The following is a 25010-nucleotide window of genomic DNA, read 5'->3' as shown; positions in this document are numbered from 1 at the left end:
TAATCTATATTTTTTATATTAACAGTGGATCCAATGTAAGTGTAAGGTGTGTCTTGTAGTGACAAACCCACAGTGAATTATCACTCCCTCCTCAGATCACTCAGACTAAAACATGTTAACATCTTTCGGCTCATGAGGTTTACGGCATTCAGCTTTACTGTTTGGTTTCACTGCTCTCATCAAGCTCATTTCCAGCCGCAGCTGTTTTTAGAAACCTACTGTATAATACCCAACCAGCAACAAACAAACTGATGTTAGCAACCAGCTGGTGAACAGTCGAACATTTAGATTAGACTGTTTATAGATAGATAGATTGTTTATTAGCTCCGCGACCAAGGCCGGTGGCATTTGTTTTCGGTACAGCATGTTACTCTCTGCAGCACAAACACATACATGGACAACAACGGCACACAATCAGGGTAACGCTTGTGAGGAGGAGGGCAGAGGGAGGAGTTCAGAGTCCTGATGGTTAAGGGAAAAGAAAGCTGTTTAAACTAAAGAACCAGATATTTGCCTCAGGAGTTGGTGTACACCAAAACAGAGCAAACGGGAGAGTGATGAATATGCAAATTGTTTGCTAATACACTATGTACAATAATAAGTCTGTAAGGTGATAAACTGTCAATGTTGTGTTTATAGCTTTGTAGGTTTCAAGACATCATATTTGGGTGACAAACGTGTCTTCTGGTCAAGTCAGGTGTGTTCACTTTCTGTTTTACTTTTGTAATAAAACCATGTGTGAGTGTATTGAATTGATGAAGGGTGCGTTTTATTGCTAATTAATCCAACTGCTCATTAGTGAGAGGAAGATTGTGTTAGTTCTCCTTTCAAAAGTTACATAGTCTGGCTTTAATGTGTCAAAATTAGGAAATGAAAATCAGTAGATGACTTTCAATTTCATGAACTGAAAACCTTTTCCCCCTTCCTGCTTCAGGTTTGTATAATTAACTCCCATGTACTTTCAGCATGTGCCTTACTGCGTTGTAAGTTTAAATTTCATGCAACGATGGAGATATTGTTTTAACATCAGTCGTATTTATTTTTACATACTTCGAATAGACAGTTACGCGATTGAGCCAAATTATCCGAGACCAGTTGACATCATACTGCTGTGTAATGTTTGAAGTTGGAGCTGCAGTGAATATAAAACGGTGGGTTTTCATTGGATCACTCCGGTGTCTTAAATGGCATCATTATGATCTCAGAGGGTGCCTGCAGATTCTCAGTGGTGTCATGAAGTTATACTGCCACGCTTTGGCTGAGGACAGCCTTCAAGACCTGGCAGACGTGCGACTGTTGTGACAGTCTGGTTTGTACGTTTTGAGTGCATCTCTACTCACCTATTTAACACAGACAATGAGCCTGCCAAAGTCAAATAAATACCTGTAAAATAAAATTACGTGCTATTTATCCCTGCAGCCTAATCCACTATAGCCTCACCATGCTTTTACAGTAAGCTTTTATGTGCGGTCGTAACTTTCTCTCTGTACGTCTGCGAAGGCCCAAGTCCCTAGAAAGCCATTACCGTATCCCCACATCACACTGCTCCCTCTTCCTCCCAAACCCAACATGATAGACACATTAACACTCCTTCACACCCAATTGAACACAGCATCCAAAAAGGAGGAAGGAAACACCGTGAATGTGGAGGAATGCAGCCATCAAAAATAATAAGATTAAGCAGCTTGTGTGAAGCAGAACAGTAGCATCTGCACCCGTCAGGCAGCTGCGATGCTCAAATATGAGTATTTGTTAATGGAGTGTCACTAATGGGGAGTTTCTGCCAATTATTCATAATTGTTTCAATAGGTTTGTGTATTAAAAAAAAGAAGGCTTCTTTACAATTAATGGTCCATAATGGAGTAGATTTCTAGTGTAGGGTGCTTAAAAATACAACCCCTTAAAATCTTTAACAACCAAGTTTCTATAGCGTCTACGGTACAATCATTGTGAAACATACACACGTTAAAGCAGATATAGTCCTCATCTACAATATGTACACAATTCTGAAACGTACATCCATTAAACAGGGCTTCCCTCTTCATTTGCAGTCTTTAATTGACTGTTATCTTTCGTTTGTGCCCCTATTTTGTACAGCATGTTGTTGGCGCAATGCCTCCCTGACTGCTACTAATAATATTTCTCTGGTGTACATTACAGTTAATTGAAGTGCAGCAGCTGTCAGAATAATTACATGCTGATGTTTGCGACTTGGCAGGGAAGGATTACACTCAGCCACAAGCTCTACAGAGTTTCCTTTTTTTCTTTTCTTCTTCTTTTCTGTCCGGCGAGTCCATGTTTTTTTTAGCCAAATGCCAACAGAATAACTGTCTCTTAGTCAGACGGAGGGAGAGAGAGATGGATTCCGTTTGCCTAATTAGATACACACACTAAGGGACACTATGGAAAACTGTGGTAATCACAGGACTTGTTTACAAACGTAAAAATATTTAAAATATGACAAACATGCAATGTTGAAGGTAAACTACATATAATTGAGACAAATTTTTTTTTGGTCCTGTTTTGTGTGCGTTTCTTTGTAAGTTCAAAGTTTAAATCCAGCTGTCCAAATGACCACAACTTCTCCGCGCTTTTGTTGGCGAAGAGCAAATCCACTCTGCAGGAATCCACTGGACTTCGGCCTCCTCCAGTTTCTCGAGGGCCGCCTTCAGCTCTCTGAACGCCACGGTGATATCTCCGTTAACGATCACCTTGTCAAACAAGTGACCGCTCTGGCTCTCCATAGTTTCGGCCGAGTGAATCATGTCCTCAAAATCCTCCTCCTGGGACACAAGAGAACACCTGGGTAAATAAAATGCTGTAACACGATGCTATAATACCTCCATCCAGCTCCTTTCATAGTTTGATTTGAGTGTCCTTTGATTAACCATCAAGCAATAGATGAAAAGAATCCGCACTAAAACAAATTGATGATTAATGATGATTTCATTGTTAATCGGACAAACACTGCTGATGGAAACGGAACAGCTAAAGCCTGACCATATGGTGACATCGTCCAAAAAGATGTTTTACAATAATCTGCACATACTGTCCATGGACATGGAATGGAATCCCCCGTGAGCATTCAGCTCTACTGACCAAGGCGTAACACATCGTTACATGCTGAGAGTAAAGGATAAGAGGCCTTTTCACACCAGCTGTAGTACAAGTTGAAAGCACAGCCCCATAAGATACGCCTGAACCCTCTAAGGGATGCGGTGCTTGGCACTGGGCAAACTCCAGCCATGGCTGCAACACAGGTGTGTGACCTCATGGGTTTAATAAGGGCAACATGGGCAGCCAGGGTCAAACAGTGAAGAAGAAACCAGATGGGGATTATGAAAGTAACCAAGCAGCTTTTTGCCACAAATCTACCATCAAACATATATGCTGTTGTTTTGAGATTTGTTTTGATCACCTCAATAAGTCATTATTTCAATCCATCACACACACACACACACAAGGTGTAACCCTTCATATCCTGGACATACTCACCTGTACGTCAGTCATGGAACAAGAAGCCACCCACCAAGTAAGCCTCGTAACTCCCTCTGTCTCTTAAACGTCTCTTAAATGCAAACCAAAGGGTCAGCCATGTGCAAGGCAAGGTGTGCTCATGAGTGAGGGGAGTTTAGGTGTGCATGTCTGTGGGGTGCGGTTGCGTGGGTGCATTAAGGCCAGAGTGTTTGACCTCACACCGCCCTGCATGTTACAAGACATGGAACAAGCACCTGACTCCACATGTGTACCCGGTGGACTCAGGTGCTTTGTGTGTTTAGGTTATAGTTTGTCTTACTGAAAAGCTCCTGACTGAGTTCTTGTCCTCTTCAGTGCAGGTGAATTTAGCTCTCCGTCGGGTGAGGCGCAGCTCCTGTATATGCGGAGGCTTCACAAACACCACGTATGGTTTGAATTCAGATGTGTACACATGCTTTATTTTCTGTGGTGACGGAGAAAAGAAGAAGACATAGGTCAGATGAAGGCAGAAAGTATTTATGGTAGAATAAATTGTGTAAACAAAGTAGACACATTACAAGAAAACAATAATTTTCAGAAGATGGGCCCAGCTCTTGAAGTAAATGTTGAATAATCTGAAATGTTGCAACCGGATATGGTAGTTTGTACAGAATAAGGAATCCATCCATTATACCCTTCTTTTTCCAGATTTTGTCCTGGTGTACCACAACACCCGTAACTGCTAACTCCCACTGTTGCTGTAGGGACAGTGAAGAGCGTACTTGTTAGCAAGGACCTTATCTGGCAGGGTGTAACAAGTGGAGGTTCATGCTATCTCTCCTTTGCCCAAACCAGGCACCCCAACAAACCAGTAGCAGGCAACCCCTCACTGGCTTCTCAGGATACGAACACTGCCAATTGTGTGGTCAATTGAGGGCCTGGCCAAAAGGGAAGCACCACTGCCAGGAACTAAACACTGTAGTGTGGACCACACACACACACACACACACACACACACACACACACACATACTACGGGCCCTTGGAAAATTCATTTTTATTATTTAAACATCAAGACGTCATAAGATGAAAAACTATAGATTTTTATTACTGAAAAGGCAATCGTCGCAATTAACATGTGTACTTTAAAGCACCCATGAATGATTTACCAGGAACATGTGAATTATTTTTGCTAAAAGCTCCCTTTTCCTCAGACACCTGATCAAATTCAGTCAATTTTTTTTTTAAAGCGCCCATATTATGCTCATTTTCAGGTTCATAATTGTATTTTAAGGTTGAACCAGAAATAGGTTTACATGGTTTAATTTTCAAAAAACACCATATTTTTGTTGTACTGCACAGCTCTCTCTCACTGCTGCAGCTCCTATTTTCACCTGGTCTCTGTTTTAACTACAGAGTGAGCCTCTTTTCTTCTTCTTCTTCTGTACTATCTTTGATTGCACTCGCACATGCGCAGTAGCTCAGATATAGATCATGTCAGCTAGCTCCATAGACAGTAAAAGAAAGGCTGTTTCTCCAACTTCGGTCAGTTACAAGGCAGGATTAGCTGGAAGACTTCTAAACGAGGGTGCACAAGTGGTTCTTTTGTAGATTATGATGAATTTTTGTGTGTGTTGTAGCAGTGCTTTGCTATTGAGAACGAGGTAGCATGCAAGCGTTAGCATGCTAACACTAGCAGTTAACGGTTAACGGTTGCGGTTAGCCAGCTTGTTTTCGGCTTGTGATGTAGAAAGCCGTGCCGATTTTGAACAGCTCACCCGGAGACTGAATGCAGGACACATTCAGAAACCGGATTTTTTTCAAAGTTTGTATGCGTGTGGATGCACCAGAGACACAAAATAACACCCCAAATCCCAGAAAAAGTGTTTTTTTTTTCATAATATGGGCACTTTAATGGCATACTTACATTCGGGTGCACATCGAGGAGGCACACCTTGCCCTTAGCCATCACTCTGTGCACAGAGTCTAGACTTGTTCCATAGTAGTGTCCCCTGTATCTCCCGTATTCTACAAACCTTGAGGCAGAAAGAAACAGGCACAGGAACAGACAGAAATCAGGCAGCGGTAGAAATGAAAATCAGGAGAAATCTGTGAGTGAGTGGGACTATTTTTAACACCATGGGAAAGGAAGCCTTAAGAGCGACACCTCCATATGTACCTATGATTGAGAATATCCTCTTCAAACGTGTGAATTGACACAAAATGATAATCCACCCCTTCGTTCTCCTGCCTTCTCTTCTCACGTGAGGTGTCTGAAAGAGAACAGGACGGGAGCTTGAACACAGCTGTAAAACGATGAGAAACCATTGTGGGCGCGGGAGGTAAAGGTGACAGTTTTGGATGTCTGTCTTACGCGGCACAGTGACGCCATAGTGGTCAGGGTCGGAGATCAGGAGCCTCCTCTTCAGTTCGTTTACGCCAACGCCGCTGGGCCCTTGAGACAAAAATGAAAACACTGAGTTCTGTATGTGGGTATTCATTCCTAATATCTTGGTGTACTAATGTTTTCCTCACAATTCCTGACATCAAATAGGCTCAGTGATCTAGTGACACATCTGTCTTTATCATCAGAGAAGGAGAAGGGGAGCGAGAGAGTCAGACAGACAGAGCTCTGATTTCATACTGATTTGAGTCTGAAAACGATTCTCCAACCAGCCTCGCTCTTTTTCTCAGCCTATGTCTCTCTATTCAACGTTAAACGCTCCTATGCCCTAGAAAATCTATAGCATCACATCTAAATGTGACATCTGCAAAGCCGCACAGTGTCAGTGTCCTTTTAGTGTAGGATGCAGGTGATGAAGCATACACACATACTGTAGCATCTGGGATTTTCTTCTAAAGCCAGTTTCCACAGCCCCAGATTGCATCAGACTCTAATGGAGTGCTGTCTGAAAGTAGGATTCCTGACATACCTGCCTTTTCCATCATAGCGTTGCATGAGCTTGATACGTTACAAAATATCAAGTTTATAGACTCTCCACTCTAACACTGCTGATGTCTTTAACAGCTGCTCTACAGAACTGGAGAGGAGCATCATCGGGCTCTACGCATACTTTCTACTGACCTTTTTTTTTTCTTTTCAAAAGATACACGATCTGTAGGGCTTAAAAGTGGCTGGCAGTCGCTTTCACCAACTTTCCTGGGGCATAACGGTCTATTGTTTCATTCAAAGTGCGCATGCAATGCAAACAAAAATGGATATATTTCCAACCTGGTCAAACATTATCCAGCTGGTCCTGTTTTAGCGATCCGGGTTTTGGTTTCCCTGTCTATAACTCTCATTGCCAATAAGTTATATATTCTTAATGATGACCTCCGGTCAATGAAGAGCCTTCACAGCAGACAGTAAAACGTAATCCAGAGTCAGGGTAAGCTCCAACTCAATTAAAGAGGTCTAAATCTAAATCCAAGCTGTCTTAACTGTTCCAGTTTGATGATGGAGCACTTGGCTGACATTAGGAGGGATCTTATTCACAATCCACTCATCCCCTTCTCTCCGTTCACCTTTCATTTATCTCCTCTCTATCTGGTTTTGTTTTTGCACCTCTTCAGTTCATTGTGTTTCTCTCCTCTCTGACTTAATTTTTTGCAACTCTCCCCTTCTCTTCTCTCTTTGATATATATGATATCATAATATGACATTAAAGAAACCCCTTCAGCGGGGGCTCAATGTAAAATTCCCCGGAGAGAGATATAGCTCAAAAAATACATAGAGCAGGCCTGCAGGATTGGCAGAGAAGTGAATATGGGGTGGGCCACTTGGTAACTTAAGAGAACACAATATATTCTGACTTGGAGCTCTTTGACAGTGTTTACGTGGTTCTGATGGTAAAGGATTGTTCGTGCACTCAAGAGTGGGGACATAAATCTTCATCAATGCATTACTTTTTTTTTTTGATCAACAACGGCTTCAATAAAACTGTCCTTTTAGTGAATGGTATCATGTTTTTAATTTTTTATATGGACAAAAACAGGCAGAGGGGTGATATAAAACAGAACACAATTGACAGCTATGTGCAATACTGTACATATAACCACAGTAACTATCATGTTATAGGCTTTGTATGAAGCAATGTTGTATACATGTGTCACACTACTTGCTCATAGACTAATTCATAGCATAGGAAGCTACAAGCTTTGGCATTGTGCTTGAAAAACAAACTTTTCACAGAAGATGGGAACGTGCCTGTTTCTTTATGCAACTGTATGTTTAGCTTATACGTACCAACCAGAACGACCAGACGGTGTCTGTCCTTGGGGTTTCTGAGGTAGGGGATAACCTCTATGTAGGTAGGTGGACAAACTGAGCCGTGTACCCCCGTGCTCCACCTCCCGGACCGAGCCGCTTCTCCGGCCAGACAGCTCTTTCTCCCGAGTCGGAAACTCCTCCTTAAACCAGCTGGAAAAGAGAAACAGGGACCATTGACCTGCCAGGTGTATTAATGAAAGCCTAGCAGGAGGATATAGCCGTTTGGTGCCGGAATTGAAGTTGATGAGAGCGGTGAGAATGAACCAGCAATGAGCTAAAAGATGCTAAAACAGTTCGTAGAGGAGCAGAGTCAGGTGACAATTCTCTGTGGGTTTGTCACTATCAGCGAACCCCTTTAACATTACACAAAGTCATTTGATCTATTCTAAATAAAAAAATAATGATCAGTGCAGCCGTAACAACACAAAAGAAAGACATTTTTTGACACAAGAAAGGCCGTATTTATCCTTCATGACGATCTAATTGGTCCATTTTCATGTTATTTAGTTTTATTACGACCACAATTTACTTTCACATATTAATAAGCTGCACATATAAGGTTTGATTTTTTCAAGACCTAAATTACTTCCATGATTCACCAACATTGCTTCCCTTTGGCACCACTTGGACACCACTTGATTAAAAGTGTGAAGAAGAACAAGAACTCTTAGAAACTGTTAAAAAGTATCAGAGATACTCAGATGGCAACAAGGACCATGACAGAAGAGAGAGCTACAGTAGGAATGTGAGGCAGAATAGAAGACAAAACCATCAACACTGCCACCCAAACTCTGGTGTCAAGCACACTCCTGAACAGCACAAATCTCAGTCAACACACGACAACTCAGTCTGTCACGCGTCGCTTGTAGGCTGTCTGACAGCCAGCGTCTGCCATGCGACTGTGGTCTGGTCTGGCCTGGCCTGGCTTGGCAAGCTCGCTCTCTTTCATGATGTTAACTGCTGCTAAGTGATGCTGCCAGGCTTTCTTCGACGTCAGCTGCAATTTCACTTTGTAAGCATATCTGTCAATTTCCTCTCCGGGCTTCATTCTAAGAAACATGCCACTATGAGGAGAGATTTCAAACTTTTGTTTACATGGGATTCAAACTGATGATTTCACTCAGAAATTTCTAAGGGTATACTGCTGTTATACAGCAAACAACAAAAAAAAAATCTGATTTCGTAGAATGAAATAAGGTCTAGAGGAGAACATATCGTAATTGTCAATCTTAAGTAATTCTGGCGTTGAAATTCATCATGTGTTACTGAAAATGCTCTCAGCTGTAAAACCTTAGTACATTTTTTGGAAAGGCTGCGCGCTATTTCTGATTGACTCGACAGTATGAAATAAGGGTGAGTGAATACATGCAACGTATGTCATGAACTGGGCCTGTGCCCTTCATGTCAAGATGAAATGATATGCACCTCAACCTAGCAGTGCAAGAGAGAGGACATAAACTCTCAGTCCCAGACCATTTATTTGATGAGTTCAAAAGAAAATGGCACTCAGCACTGTGCACTGACCATAGAAATATAATGAGTTAGCCCACCACAATGGTCACAATTCTTTGCAATGGCAACGGACCATATAAAATAATAATCCTGTTATGTTTATTTTAATAGGAATGTCCGTTCTACTTTCATTTTATTTCTATGAGTGGTACTGAATAAGTCAGTCTCACCATTGGAAGTAATACTTGATACTGATATTTTGGGAAATATGATTATTTGCTTATTGCTTTCTTGCAGCGACTTAGAAAAGAAGATCGAAAACCCCTCTTTGTTAAAGTCACTGTGAAACAAAAATTTAAAGCCTTTTTAGCTTCTGTAACTTATTTTTCTATTTCTAAAGTTAAACTTAATATCTGGACTGGGTATAGTTACAAGAGGGATTTTAATCCAATCCTTTGCATTGGCCTCACTCTGACCTCAACAACATTTTTTTGCCAACTGACCTACTGTGTAGGAGGTGTGTGTTTGATACTAATTTGCTAAAAGAGGCTCTCTTTATCATACTGGCTAATGTGACCCACAAGCTAACCGTAAAGTGCTGTTTTATATGATGGGTGCCACCGAGTTCAAGATGAATCATAAAAAAAAATATGTTTTGACATATTTGTGATGTAAGGAGAGATAACTGAACAATTGGCACATGATTAGAACTTGGAAAACAATATTGTTTTATTTCAGAGTATTTTTAAAATATCAAGCTAGAGCGGGTAGCTTAGCTTAGCATAAAGAATGGGAGCAGGAGGAAACAGCTAGCCTGGCTCTGTTTAAAGGTCCACTGTGTAGGAATTTCTCCCATCTAGTGTTGAGATCATATATCGCAATCAACTCTCTCGCGCCACGCAGTTCAAAGTACGTATTACAGCTACGGTAGCCTTCACACGTTTTTCTGATGACGCCGGTCTCTTGCTTTTTTCAATATCCTTTTTCTTTTTCTGGGAGAAGAAGAAGACTCTTGTTCCTGAAATTTGGATTTTGAATACGTGTGGTCACACATTTTAGGTCCGGGCCCGCCCATTTTGAACCAGGCCTATAGTGAGTAGTGAGTGATTTTCATTCTAGCAGTTCATCCAATAAGCAGCCCGAGGAAAGCTTTGAGTGAAAGCTTCTCAGCCAATCAACGGCTTCTACCCCACGTGTGGACTATTAAGCCTGCCCACAGGCTGCATCGTCACCAGCAAGTGATCCAATGAAATGAATGACGTTTGCGCTCAAGCTTTTCAAGCAAGCTCAATGAGACAGACACAGACTGTAGCTATTAGCTAATATGAAACGCAAAGCAAAGCAGCTTGTTTTCATTTAAATTCAGCAAGAAACGCTCCGAGGAGCAGGAGGAGGAAACTCGTGCCATTTTAAGTAACGCGGTTACAAGTGACGATTAAGTCCTCCCGTAGCCACCCCCTCACACCAGCAAGGCAAGTAGGCTAACAGTTATGCTAACGTTAACGTTAGTATCTGGCTGTCTGTATGCAGGGGGAACCCGTTTTTTTTGGCTTATTTTAACTGGCCCATCCAGTTTTCTGGAGGCCCACCTACAATCAAAATCCTGGCGCCGCTGGTGCGTGTGGTCCTCCATGTTTCCTTCTTCAAACTTGCCGGGGCCGGGAAGCCACGATACCCATTAGCAGCGTTAGCAGCACCTGTGAGTTTATCATGTGACAGCAAAAACGCGAAAGGCGGAGCAGTATGTCCTGTATGTCCCTTACCGTCTAAAGTATTTCAAGGCGCATGAATATGGAGCGTCTACCCCAGTTCATGCAAACGCAAATGTAAAATTTCAAGCCAAAAGGAATTGATGGTGGTGGTAAATATTCATGAAAAAGGATAAGTTTATGAACGGGCAACACAAATTTTTATAATGAACATCTAAAAACGTCACACACTGGACCTTTAAAAAGGTATCAGAAAATGGCACTAAAAAACAAAAAAAACAACTTTATATCTCATCTGTTTCATTAAACAACATTTTTCCCCCTTCACCATGTCTTTACTTGTGTATCTACACAAAGTACTCCGTTATGTCCCTTCTCTTTCAGCCACTTTCTGCTCGGATTACTCTGCATACAGTCATTTAGTCGTGCAGCATCGATAAAGGTTTACATGCCAGACAAAGAGGAAACACAGAGTCTGAACCACGTCATCAGGTGGAAGCTGGCCTGAGATAAGATGAAATGCACATTATTAAATACACATGACTTTTGGAACTGATATAATGTAACATCTGTAATTACCTTGCCTTTTACCGACATAAGGACCCTTTTTACAATCAGCCATAAGTGCACGCCCCCATATGAACATCCTGCACTGCTCATATGCACGCAAACACACACAAGCACATCATATCCAATCCATGAGATCAAGACAAATGGGATAAATGGAAAGGCTAAAACCACATTTGCTGTTCTAGTCCTCTCCCTCAAATCCCCAAAACCACAAAACGACATCATCATATGAACTGGTTTGTAATGTAAATATAACCAGGGTCTCCTTTTGTTGCTGGTTTGTCTCCATTTAATTGTATTGCTAAGTTCAATATATATTCATTATATGTGTGTTGTTGTGAGCTGTCATGTTCAATTGCCCTGAGTTGTGTTGTCTTGTATCATACTGGTCCATTTTCCAGTATCAGTGGGTTTTTAATGGAACAAGTCAAAAATCTCACCAATGTGGATCCCTGTTACAGCTCCGTCATCTACGTCCTCCAGGACTGGAAAAAACAGGAAGAGAGAAGAGGAAAGAGTGAGGAAATTGTGGACACAAACCACAAGGGGATGACATGTGCGTTGCTCTGAAATTTCATACTCAAAGTATTAGCATATGTTCTGACCCAAATGTCTTAATATTTTGCTTTGGAAATTCTAATAATAGTTCTATTTAGAAATTATATACACAATTTAGAAATATTAATAACTACCTTACTATTACAAATTGATTATTAGCGGAAAAACTAGCACACTGAAGAAGGCCAGATACTATAAACCCGCTTGGAGGAACATTTAAAAGAATCCTCTACATTTTGGAAATACGGTGCGGGGAGCATTACATGAATATTATTTTTGGAAAATGCACCGCCTTAAATCTTTAAAAAAACCAAAACCTAAATTATACATGTGTATTATATCATGTAAATTACGCTCAAGGTAAGTTTTCAAAAGCAAATTCAAACCGACAGTACCTTCCCTCTCATCTGTGTAGCATGTGGAGAAAACAAAAGCAGTGAGTACAACAGGAGGGCAGCAGAACTCACCCATGACCTGGATCTTCAGACATGACCTGTCACCTCCCAGCTTAGCGCTAGAGGCGCTTTAATATGTTTATTGGTAAAGTGTTAAAAGGTTTTATTCTTTTCAGGTGTGGTGATTTTATGGACAAACGTTGGCTCATCACCTGGCGGTTTGACTCGTGGAGGCTTGAACAGGGCTTTAGGTCGCTGTAGTGAAACTCTCCTGTAGAGAGGCGAATAAAACAAGGCTGTATCAAAACATCAAAATGTCTTATAGATATTACATGACAGTGTTTTCAAGTGAGTGACCATGTAGCTATCGACTAACACGCATAAAATGACCACCTCTCATGGAGCTGCTGACAGGGGATGAGCATTGCCCGAGTGTTGCTGTCACCCAGGTGACAGGCCTGCCACCAGGTGTCATCCTCCATGCTGACAATTTGGAGGACGTCGCCCCTTTTAAATGCTACCGCTGCATCCTTGCACGGAACGGTGGGATCCTCGTTAGGATCATAGTCAAACAGAGCCCGCATAAACAGCTGAGGATAGAAAAATCATTTCATGTTTGTTTTTTTTAAGTTTCTGCAGGTTTCACTAAGTCAAATTAAAGACTTTTTAAGACATTTCAAGAGCATTATGAATGAAATTTAAAGGTGCAGTAGGTAAGCCTTATAAAACTAACTTTCTGTCATATTTGCTGAAACTGAACCAATGTTCCAGTAGAACTAGATGAAACAGGTAATTTAAAAAAAAAAAAAGAAATCCTGCTCCTCTGGCACCACCTACAGCCTGTAGTGCGATTTACAAAAATCCACAGCTCCTGTTAAGATGCACCAATTAGGGCCGGGGGGGAGGTGTCTAACTGCGTGTCAATCACTGCTCATGCGCACGCATTAATTCTTCCTTGTGGGGGGAGGGGCTTAGGAGACCTTTTTGGGCTTTAGCAGAAAGGGGGGAGGGACTGAGAAGTTGATGTTAAAAATTTTTGGCTAAGTCCTGGATCTTTGGAATCCTACCTACAGCACCTTTAAGACCTTTATTGCAACGTCAATTAAGCCCTAAATTCAGTTTTTTCAAGCCAAGTATCGCTTAACTTGGACTTCCCCATAGCTGATTGGCTGCAATGTAAGTTGCATGTTGGTCTCATTTGTAGTCGTAATACAGCAAAATTATATTTGGATTAGCAAAAGAAAAAAACTACAACCCCAAAGAATTAAAAAGAAGAGCATTAGAGGTAGCGTTACATGGACGTCGGAAAATTAGGTCCTGTTTATAATTATTTAAGACCTAGAAAACAATACTTCAGTAAATTTAAGAATTTTAAAGACCTAAAATTTTGATTTTTAAATTTCAGACTTTGTCTGAAACAGGGTTTCAGACAAATAGGTGACAAAGGAAAATACACATTATATGTAATTCATTTATTCTTCTCTTTTCCTACTGCAGCTTTGTGAATGTTTTCTGTATCCTAGCAATGGACACAACATCTTTCTCTGGTGCTTTTTCACATATGTTGGTGTCATTCTTGAGAAATGACCATGATCAGAGAAATAATTTGTCTTAATCCATTGCAAATGCTCCCTGCTCTAACCGTTTCCAGCTTGGACATCCACTTCATGTATGTGGCGGTAGTGGCCTAGAATTCTTCCTAGACAAAGAAAAGGATTGGGGAACTTCAAATTTTCCACATAAGTTGTGTAGAATCATTAATGTTAAATTGAGTTGATGTAGCTCAACACACGTAATGGGTGCAAAATGATAAATCAAGTGTTTAAATGATAAAAAAAGCTGTAAATCGTAATTAAGTTAGTTATTGTCTTATCCTTGACTGTATGACCCGAATTTTGTTCTTGACAATGCGCTGCTGTAGTGACAGCACCGTGGCAAAAACACAAAATATAACCAAACACACAAGATACCACTGATTTCATCTCTTTTTACTGAAACCAGCTGGGCAGCTTTCCCCATGCAGTCAGATTGCATGCTAACATAAAAAAAACACACACCACAGGAATATATGTAGTTAATATTTACTGTACCTTCTTATGTGATGACATGTCTTCCTTGGAGGAAGCAGGAATGATTTTGAATGTAACTTCACCCTGAGAACAAGCCTGCGCAAGAGGAGTAGTTAGATATGTTAGGGAATTCATATTTGCTTTCAGTTAGATGAGAAGATTGACACCAGTCTCATGTCTGTATGGAAAATATGAAGCGACACCCAGCAGCCGATTAGCTTAGCTTAACATAAAGACTGGAAGTAGGAGGAAACGGCTAGCTTGGTTCTGCCCAAAGGTAACTAACACACATTGTTTGTGCAGTCAAATCCTGATATATCTTATTGCTATTAATTTAAGCTCCATTGTTGTCCAGAAACTATTAAAATACTTCAATGAGCCACAGCACTGCCCATGCTATTTTTTTTCATGAACATGGGCAATGTAGTTTCATAATAGGCCATCCTGCTCCAGGACATACTAGATGCTCACTAGTGCACCAAATGTGTATTAATCCGCAGCAGGAAATAGTCCCAAAACAAATGCACTGTTTACTGCTGTTAGAGTCACGTTTGCTAAAAACTACAGTGTTTGGCTGTTTTAGGATATGACTGAGATCTTCTCGAAAGTATTTGTTAGTTGTTAAAGGTTTTCTGTCTTTAATAGGAACAAACATGGATGGAGCTGAGAGGCACAGACATGGTAGAGAAGTTGAAAAAGGTATTGACAGACAGACTGGCGCTGTTGTTTTGTTGTTTTTTTTCATCAGATCAGTTGACAATAAGCTATATATTGAACAATGTCAGCCTTATCGTTTAAGTTACAACACTGAAAAGAAGAAAGGAATTCAGATCTTAAGTTAAAAGTATAATCATTTCAGCTGTACTTGTAGGCCTATATATTGTTGGGTAGTTTAATTTATGATAATACATCGTATTTTATAAACTACATGCGTTTTGTGTTGAAAAAAAATAAATCTAAATTTGTAAAGTAGTAGGAGGTGAGACTAACCAGAAGAGTAAGGATTTCCTTTGGCTTCCTGTGCTCCAATGAGACTCCATTCACCTCTTTCAGCTCATCTCCTTCATGGATCAGGCCTTCAAAGTGTTGGAAATACATATGGAAATTTGTATCACATGCTCTTCTCTGTAACATTTACTATACGCCATTATAATGTTACTACAACGTTATATAAAGCTAGTGCGACAGAGTAGAGTGGACACAACTTTGATAAAAGAGTTTTTCATCTTACCGCTTTTATCAGCTGCACCTCCTCTCATGATCCTCGCCACAACAATAGCCCCTGTGGATTTATCCCTCTTAATTGTTGCCCCCTTGAGGATGGTGATAAGTGAATGAAAGCATGATGAACAAAGAGGTCAAGTGATGAACAGCAAAATAACACATTGGTTTTATTACAGTCCAGACAAGTTTCTTATTTAGAGTCACTTCATTCCAGAGAAAATTATTTGTATCAAGACGAGACCATTTAGTCGGCTGCCTTCATGTAACACACAAAGCGCTGGAAAAGGTTATCCAAATCAGCATTATTTTCAACAGATGTTATTGATGTGGAGCAAATCGCAATGGAAAGAGCATCTTATGTAGCTGACTACAATCAGCTCACGCACGCTCGGGTGTAACCCTGTTGTCTGGAAAACGGGAACATGCTGGATCGATCAAAAAAGACCATGTCAGAAAAAGGTCAGTCCCCTTCCAATCTAGTTTTGGGATCAATACAAAAGTGTGTTCTCTATTATTGGTCCTAAGCACATTCCACTCTCAAAGCTCAAACACTAACATACGAGCATACACACACTGCAAAAATGTATATTTAGTAAATGATTCTCATATTTCCCCCTAAAATCATATTTTTATTTCATAAATTAACATCTCCATCTTAACATCTTTTTTTATGGCGATGTTTGTCTTTAGTTAGCAGGATATCTCAAAAACCTGTCAACAGATTTCATTAGAATTAAAAAAATAAGGCCACAGGCTAAGAAACAAACTTTGTGTGTGTGAGGGCATATTTGAACATTTGTGCTATTTTCTAATGAACTACTGGATTTACTTGAGTGGAATAAATCTGGCACATGTACCCCACAGCTGTCCATCACTACATTTATTTTATTGAGATCTTGATCCAGATGCAGATAAAAAAAAAAGTCTGAACTTCATTTTATTATTAAAATAACAAATTTAGAGGATTTTGCAGCCTTGGCAGAGAAATGCGCTCTTTATAGTTTGGTTCGTTTTCAGTCCAAATTCACTTGATCCAGGAAATTTCCAGAAATAAGTGACAATGGCTTGGAACAAGGTGGAATAAGGCAGATCATTCCGGTAGTATCAAGAAAATGAGCCATGATTAAAGACCTTGAAACGAGTTGATTTACATCAGAAACAGAAAAGAATCCAATCCATTGTAATGCTTAATATTGGTTTAAAGGACTCATTTAAGAGAGTGGATACACATGCATAAATATGTGTGCACACACAAACACACAACAATGCTGAAACTATGTTGTGCGTCACAGCAGTTATATGGCAGCAAAGATGTGGAAGAATTGACTGTAAACTCCTGGCTGCAGGAACCTTTTCTTATGTTTCGTGTCATTCCAAGGGCTGTAGTCCTGCTACACCTTGGCATACATGGCTTGAGCAGTCACGCAGTTCGACAACATGACATAAATTCAGTCACCAGAGAAAAATTCCGCTGTCCCGTGGACATGTTTATTACTTTGAACTGCCTGTGTATGTCAGATATTGTGGCTGGACAAATTACAAATTTCTAAGTGCAGTTGCCCAGTTATATGGTTGTCTTAACTTACATTTTTACATTTGTGTTTTGTTTTGTGTACATTGCAAGGCCAGGTAGACCAAATTAGAAACAGGCTGACAGGCAGTAAAGTACATTTATACTTGTTTGATAAGATTAATACCATTCTCATCTCTATACACACTAACATAAATGTGCAGCTAGAGCCAGCAGGAGGTTATCTTAGCTGGCATAGAGGTTGGAAACAGGGGAAAACAGCTGGCCTAGCCTTCGGACAGCTCCAAAACTTACTAATTAACAAGAGGTCAAGAAAATGAAAAGACTAAATCTACGGTACCACCCTCTCAACAGAGCCAGACTAGCTGTTTCCCGGTTTCCTGTCTTCATTCTAAGATGATTTTTAAAATTGATTCTTTTCCCTAGAATCAATTTTTTTTATTTTTACTAATGATTCACCGATAAAGAATCGCAATAAATGAAAATCACAATACAAATCGAATGGGCAACCATGTATAGTGAAAGAATCAAATCGGGACAAAGCATATCGTCCCAGCCCTACTAAGCTAACAGGCTGCTGGCTTTAACTGCACATTTACATGTAACATACAGGCAGAGTGGTACTGCATCAACCTTTTCATAAACTCTCTGGAAGAAAGTGTATTTCCCAAAATGTTGAACTATTCATTTAAGCCAAACGATCAAATCAAATGTTTAACTCAACCTCTGAAACATGAAGACATGTTTACTGACCAGGGGGTCTTTGGTTTTGACCAGACTGACAATTTTGACAGAATCCTCGTCCTCCTCCAGTACATGGTCAGGTATTGGTGGCAGAGTAGGCTCAAAGTCTCTCTGAGCTACAGCGTCATGGACAGACAGCAGACCCTGTAGGAAACAGAAATACAGCGAAGGTGCTGATCTGCAGTCAGGTTTGTCACTTTGAATTCGAGGTGTTGTGAATAGATGTGGCACTGGGGTTAGTATCCTCTAATGCATCTCACTTGGTATGGAAAAATGGCACTGGATAAAGCCAACAGAACACTCCAAACAAAATGGAAAGCGACACGTTAGCTGTCAAGCTGCTGTCAAATTCAACACTGTGAACTAATGCCAGTGTAATCACTGCAAAAGTCTGTTCATTCTAGATGGAAGCGCAATGAAGAACCATTGTCACCAGTTTTACCAGTGCAGGTTTAAATCAACATATTTAGGCCAACTGGTTAGGCTAGAGATGGTTAAATGTAATTGTGAGGTTAAAAAATGGTAAGCACTCAAACAAAAATGCCAAAAATCCCTGTTGACTAATTAAAGGTGACCAAGACTATGCAAAACTTCCAATAAGTTTGGCTGGCCTGCCTGCACTCACTACAGCGACTGAATCCAAAAAAAGCACTTTCCTCCTGGTCACAAACCTTCAGTTTTGCCGGTGCCAACATGCCAAATTTGATTTGGTTTGGAATGTACTGCCAGCCTGTGGGCCACCTGAAAGCAACCCCCCACACTACTAACAGTGTTACTGGCAAACAGGTTACAAGTCTCAAGAAAAAACTGCTTTTCCAGTGAAGGGACTGTGGATTGATATATGACTCACTATCAATGCCCAGACAGTTCATTTAAGTTCACTCTTTGTTAACTTTGGCTGTGCGAAAACTCCAGGTTTGTTTGCAGAAAAACAATATTCTGGATGAACGTTAATCTCTCACTGTGAGCCTGCACAAGGTACAATTTACTGTTATAAAAAAAAAAAAAAACTTGGAAAAGGAGGAAAACATCTACTCATCAAATTGATTTTAACAATCAGCCAATCGATCTGTCAGTTAGTCTACTTATCCATGTTGTCCATCAACAGTTGCTCTGCTCAGAAGCTGCCAGCGTGTGAGCAATGTGTCTCTGGCCACTTTCAGAGACCGGTTTTCAAAAAACAAACATTCATTCACAGAATATTATACCCAGAGTCTCTCATAAGTATGTGTGAGCTCCTGCGCTGGGGCCAAGAACAAACAGGTCATTAAGACTGTACAAACAAACCTGTTAGTTCTCGGGCTGGCCTCAGCTCCTCATTAAGAAAAGCCACGACTTCTGGAGCTCACTGGAAAACCGTATGCTGTGTGTGCATGTGTGTGTGTCTGAAATATGACTGTCATCACATCTGAAATAAGGAAACATGCATTTGAGTAGTCTGGGCCTCTACATGAGTGAACACTAATAAACATAACTAGACAGTAGATTAGCTTCAATTCCAGTGTGGTTAATAGATGTCAGCACCTCTCAGTGGGCAACATGATTAGGTGAAATACATTTAACAGAATTTACATTGGGATTAATTTGTCACTTTGTGTGACCCATATAAGCCTTTTCAATCGCATCAGCAGCATCAGAATAGCTCAGATGAAGCATTCCTGCATGGAAATTAGCTTCTCAGATTAGAGTGCTAGAGTTACCTATGTCAAGAAAAATGACTGAACATATAACCACACCATCATGAGTACGTTATTTTTATTGTTAATGATCCTTTGGCTCACTGAAGTAGAAGGAAGCAAAACAACATCTTCCGAGTGGATTACATTCTTGCTTCATAAATGGTCTATGTGAATGGCAATTATAGGATGTGCTTCAGTGACAGAAAAACGCTTTCCTGCCAAGAGTTAGATGAGAAGAGCAATACCACTCCCATGTCTGTCTGTTAAATAGCTGGAACTAGCAGCCGGTTAGCTTAATTAGCGTAGAATAAAGATTGAAAGGGGGAAACATTAGCCTGGCTTTGTAAAAAGGTAACACAAGTTTGCCTACTTGCACCTCTAAAGCTGACTAATTAACACTTTATATCTGGTTTGTTTAATTTGTACAAAAACCAAAGTGTAAAAACTAAGAGATTGTGACTTTACAGGAAGTTAAGCAGTTTTTTTTACCTTTGGATAAAGCAAAGCTATCGGTTTTCCCCTGCTTCCATTTTTTATGCTAAGCTAAGGTAAGCTAACCTAACATTCCTTGGCTGTAGTTTCATATTTAATGGGTAGCTATAAGAGAAGTATTGATACTTCTTGTCTAACTCTCAGCAAAACAGTGATCTGAAAATAGAGGGAAACAGCTAATATTGTATTTGTTTTTTTACATTTATAATCTCAGTTGTTTTGCCAAGATAAGCTACAATAACCCCTGTCTGTAGCTTTATTTTTTAACAGTTTAGCTAACTACAAGGACTAGACACTTGAGGAAACAGTTACCTTAACTAGTTATATCTAATTTATTTAATCAGTACAAAAACTGAAGTGTAAAAACGTCAAGTGCAAATTTACAGGAAGACTTAAGAAGCCAGGCTAGTTACTTTCCTCTATTTCTAGTCTTTGTGATAAGCTAAGCTAATCAGCTGCTGGCTGTAGCTTCATATTTGTCATAGAAACAAAAGAGTGGTATCAATCCTCTCTGATAACCCCAACTCTTGGCAAAATAAGGAAACAAGCGTATTTCCCAAAATGTTGAACTATTTATTTTAAGAGTGGTGTATTTCATTGGTAGAAGTGATGCGATTTGACTGAACAAAGGACTTGGCTGGGGGAGTGTTAGGTTGACACACGTAACAATAAGCTACAGGACCACATCATCACCATGGAAGGAAATACTCTTCACCTTAAAGTTGGGTTTGGAAAACAGGGCAACCAGTTCTTCGACTTCATCTCTCCAGACTTGGTATATCAACTCCTCCGCCAACTGGAAGGAGAGAAAAAGAGAAGGCGAGGCAGGATATATTTTTTTTATTTTTATAATTAGAGGTATACATTTATATCATGAGGTTTAGCCAAGAGAGACAGCGAAACGAGCAGAGAGACAAAAAAGGTTAGTGAAATTCAACTTGTATCTGATTCAGACTGCAGTGACACATCATCGGTACTGTCATTATTTCTACACTATCATATGGCCCTGTTCACCTCACTGGGGCTTTGCTTTTTTTTCCTCATGATGTTAACTATTTGTTCCTGTTTTGGTTTTGTGCCTTTTAGCCACCGTCGGAAAAAAGCTCCCGATGTTCAAGGCTACACGACAGCTGCGGCGACAACTAAAACAGAGCAGCCTTGACCGTCAGCGGCAAGTGGAGAGGCGGAGTGTGACTGTGTGCAGTCGCCCGTCTTGTCAAGCATTTTACTGTAATGACTTCTACTGCTTCAAGATGTCTAGGCACACTCCAGAGACACAATGCATGAAGGTCATTAGTTTCCACTGTGAGCAAACAGAAGCCTCTCTGAGGGGAAACAGACCCATGGTTTGGCCCTTCCAGTAGGTCCTGATGATTTAAGCCAGGCGGAGAGTGGCTGTCTAACAGAATCTGAAGCAAAGGGAGTGAAGAGAAGGAGATGGAGAGGAGTTTGGGGGAGAGGATAGGATTAGATAGACAGTATGGAAACATGGCAGGAATTACAGTTTGCAGCAGGGTATTGAGAGAAGATAAAGAAACGCAAATGGAGAGAAAGGGGAAAGGATACAGAGAAAGGGGAAGAATAGAGATAATGGAAAGGGGAGTATGGTTCGGGGATGGAGAGAAGAAATTATGGAGTAAGGGAAAAGTCTAAAAAGAACATCCTTGTTTAACACTTTGTCCAGGAACAAGGGGAAAAGTCAGGAAATGAAGGTGGAACATGACCAAAATGGTTCAAGGAAGGTAGTGGGATGAGATGGAAATATAGGAGTGATTGGTTGGTAACAGGAATGAAGAGGACTGGTACACGAAATAGGATGCACATCTGAAGAGACTGGTCGTGCCATTTTGAGTCACAGCTGTAGTGGAAACACTCTCTGTCACTTCATCTTAAATCTGAAATTAATTGTATTCCCCCAACTTGAAACATTAGACTACACACAAAATGAGTTTAGCAGCCTTTTGCTCGGAACTGTCCTCGGTGACCTAACTCCTGGCATCCAGATACAGAACGATATCTGCTATAAAACACAGCCTTTCAAGTGATACTATCCGAGATGACAGAGCTTTGAGATAACATTTCATAATTCAGCCTGCATAAGGACTGTGCGTTCCACTCGTGCTTCTGTGTGACAGGGAAGTCATCTGTATGTGGAGGAAACAATTTGAACACTTCCCTCTGCTGTCAAACTGTCATCCTCGGCAGCGCGTCTATCTGCAAAAGATGTTTGGAGAGAGTCACTTACATCTGAAGCCAGACTCGCGGCATGCTCTTGGACCGGGATAGGGCTTCGCTTCTCAAAACGCTTCAGCCGCTCGTGGATCTGTCAAGTCAGGAAAATATCACAATAAAAGTTTTTTTATCTGCAGTAAAAAAAGGCACTTACTGCAACTTCAAATACTAATCCTACTTCTACCATTAATTAAAATAATTTCTAATAATACAATTTACATTATTACAATATTTTGGGTTTCTAATAGAACATGTTTACATGCTTTAATGTTAAAAAATATACATTATTTTTTATCACACTGGCTCTCTGAATGTACTGTACCTGTACATGTACCCTCTGCCTGAAATGCTCTGTTTTAGCGCCTGTCTCCCCCAAGCCCCCCCTCCCGAAAAAGGACAGTCTGCTTTGATTGGTCCAGCGTTTACAGGTCTTCCGCATCTGCGCTCTTGGAGAATCTTATAAGAGTCTTATAAAATATGATACATTTTTACATGAATCTACCCAACAGTAGTTCAAATTAGCTCCATCTTGACCTGCTGCAACACTGGTTAACTTACATATTAATGCATTAGTAATAATAATAAGAATGTAATACTAATGTATAACAGAGTAACACTGACGGGAGCCATTCTTCCTGTATAATCTTTTACTGAAAGGCAGAAGCAGATGAGGCAGATTTTATTTTTTAAAGATTATTTTTTGGGGGCTTTTACCTTTATTTGATAGTGACAGTGGATAGACAGGAAAGGTGGGAGAGAGATGGGGGATGACACGCAACAAAGGGCTGCGGGTCGGACTCGAACCCAGGCCACTGCAAAGGACTCAGCCTACATGGGGCGCACGCTCTTACTGGGTGAGCTAGAGGTCGCCCCCAAGAGCCAAATTCTGTCCGAGGTTTCTGCCTGTTAAAAGGCAATTTTTGCTCGCACCAAATGCATGCTTTTTTGGATTTTTAATCGTTTGGTTTCTGTAAATGATAGTGTTGTCTAGACCTACTCTATCTGTAAAGTGTACTGAGATAACGTCTTTTATGATTTGACACTATAAATAAAATTCTATTGAATTGAATTAAGTAACACTTTCAATGCAGAACATTTACTCGTAATGCAGTATTTTTTACACTGGTGTACTACTAAAAATAAGATCTCGGTATTTAATTCAGCTTTGTAGTTTGCTACTTAAAAGTTAGACAAAATAGGTGCCGTGACTAAAATAAGTGGAAGTAAACAAGCACAAATCGTTGTAGCACAAATGTGTCTTCACCTTAAAGAGCAGGTGAAGCTTCTTCTCCATCAACATGCTGTGGAGGAACCTGTAGTCCTCCTCCCTGTCTGTGTGAGACTCTGTTCCTGACATCACTGATGATAGCAACCTGCACACGCCTACAGGAGGAGGAGCAGAACACTGTCACACGGATAAACACATGTACACCACATCCATAAGCACACCACCTGCAAATACAGATGGAGCTGTATCAGGGTTTTTGTTTCTGGGTTTTTAAGACCATTTTAAGACCTTAATGAATGGCATTTAAGAGCTGTATCCCAACATAAAAGTACAACGAAATGCAGAGTCACAAAATGACTTGCAAAGTTGCAAAAACATTTATTCAAGTTGAATAAAATTGATAATAATAGTCGGTAAATATACATCAAATTATATTTGGACTAGCATACGGAAGAGCTACAACTCCACGGAATAAAAAAACAACAACCAAGAAGCATTAGAGGTAGCTTTACATGGACGTAGGAAAATTAAGAACTGTTTAAAATTATTTAAGACCTAGATCACAATACTTCAGCGAATTTAAGACTTTTTTTTTTCCCACAGGGCAGCATTTAAAAGAGTCACTGTTATGGGGATCATTGCTTTGTTTTCCAGTTTTGAAGGTATTTTATCTGGCACGATAAGCAAAGTAAAAAGAATGATGAAACCAATGTGCTCAAATTGTCTAGATATTGCCTATCATGTACATATATAACCTGATAACCTGCTCCACTTTGGACGTACCTCTGTGTTCTGTTCGACTCAGCATCCTCCTCACTCTGAGAACAGAAAAAGAAAAAAATTCAACAAATATTGAAACCCTTGATAAATATTCATACTCTGTAACTTGCTCCAGATTTCTTTTGAATTTTATTAGTGAAAATGGAGACTAGATCGTGACACAGAGAAAGAGAAATAATGAGAGAAAGGAAAGGAATATGTTTTTCACATGGTGTGTGAAATATCTTTCTTCTGACATATTACTGCCCCCTAATGCTGGTATAAAATATTGCAACATTACGGTAATACACTGTTCCACATATGAAAAAGTATTAAATCAGTAAATGTTTTATCAATAATATTCAGAGTTCTTTTCCTTTTTAACATTAAACTTTAGCCTGACATGGTCACATTCAGATTCTAGTCAGAATGTGATGGGCGGGGCTAAGTTCTGCTGGCATCCAGGCTAATTAAACTTATCTAAAAGTACAACAAATAATAATGAAAACATAACTCATACTACAGGATACATATTGGATGTCCTCTGCTCAAAATGAATCAATTTTTATCCTCTCTCCGTTCATGATTTTGATCAATTTTAGAAAATTTTACAATGGTTTGCAAAACAAAGAGTTTCCAGTAT

At 40.1% G+C, this 25010-nt stretch overlaps 1 protein-coding gene across 12 annotated transcripts in view; it reads right to left on the bottom strand.

Moving 5' to 3' along the window:
- Nucleotides 1–356: 356 nt before the first annotated feature.
- The window catches only part of LOC114564869 (MAGUK p55 subfamily member 7), a 27058-nt gene continuing 2404 nt past the window's right edge, over nt 357–25010 (bottom strand). For 10 of the 12 annotated variants that reach the window (XM_028592504.1, XM_028592499.1, XM_028592501.1 and 7 more), the window contains 17 exons: nt 24392–24426; nt 23645–23763; nt 22394–22471; nt 20864–20944; nt 17987–18121; nt 15710–15791; nt 15469–15554; nt 14500–14574; nt 12803–12999; nt 12622–12680; nt 11897–11941; nt 7702–7875; nt 5830–5910; nt 5635–5728; nt 5383–5491; nt 3797–3940; nt 357–2783 (listed from right to left, as the gene is read on the bottom strand). In XM_028592504.1, coding sequence (XP_028448305.1) covers nt 2553–2783; nt 3797–3940; nt 5383–5491; nt 5635–5728; nt 5830–5910; nt 7702–7875; nt 11897–11941; nt 12622–12680; nt 12803–12999; nt 14500–14574; nt 15469–15554; nt 15710–15791; nt 17987–18121; nt 20864–20944; nt 22394–22471; nt 23645–23763; nt 24392–24416 — 1815 coding nt within the window. In that variant the 5' untranslated portion in view covers nt 24417–24426 and the 3' untranslated portion in view covers nt 357–2552. Of the gene's footprint in view, nt 2784–3495; nt 3569–3796; nt 3941–5382; nt 5492–5634; nt 5729–5829; nt 5911–7701; nt 7876–11896; nt 11942–12621; nt 12681–12802; nt 13000–14499; nt 14575–15468; nt 15555–15709; nt 15792–17986; nt 18122–20863; nt 20945–22393; nt 22472–23644; nt 23764–24391; nt 24427–25010 lie in introns of all 12 variants that reach the window. The other 2 variants (XM_028592507.1, XM_028592506.1) reach the window with 2 other exon arrangements.

Source organism: Perca flavescens, chromosome 12 (assembly GCF_004354835.1).
Source record: "Perca flavescens isolate YP-PL-M2 chromosome 12, PFLA_1.0, whole genome shotgun sequence".
Taxonomy (NCBI): Eukaryota; Metazoa; Chordata; class Actinopteri; order Perciformes; family Percidae; genus Perca; species Perca flavescens.
This window is presented reverse-complemented; position numbering and strand designations above follow the sequence as displayed.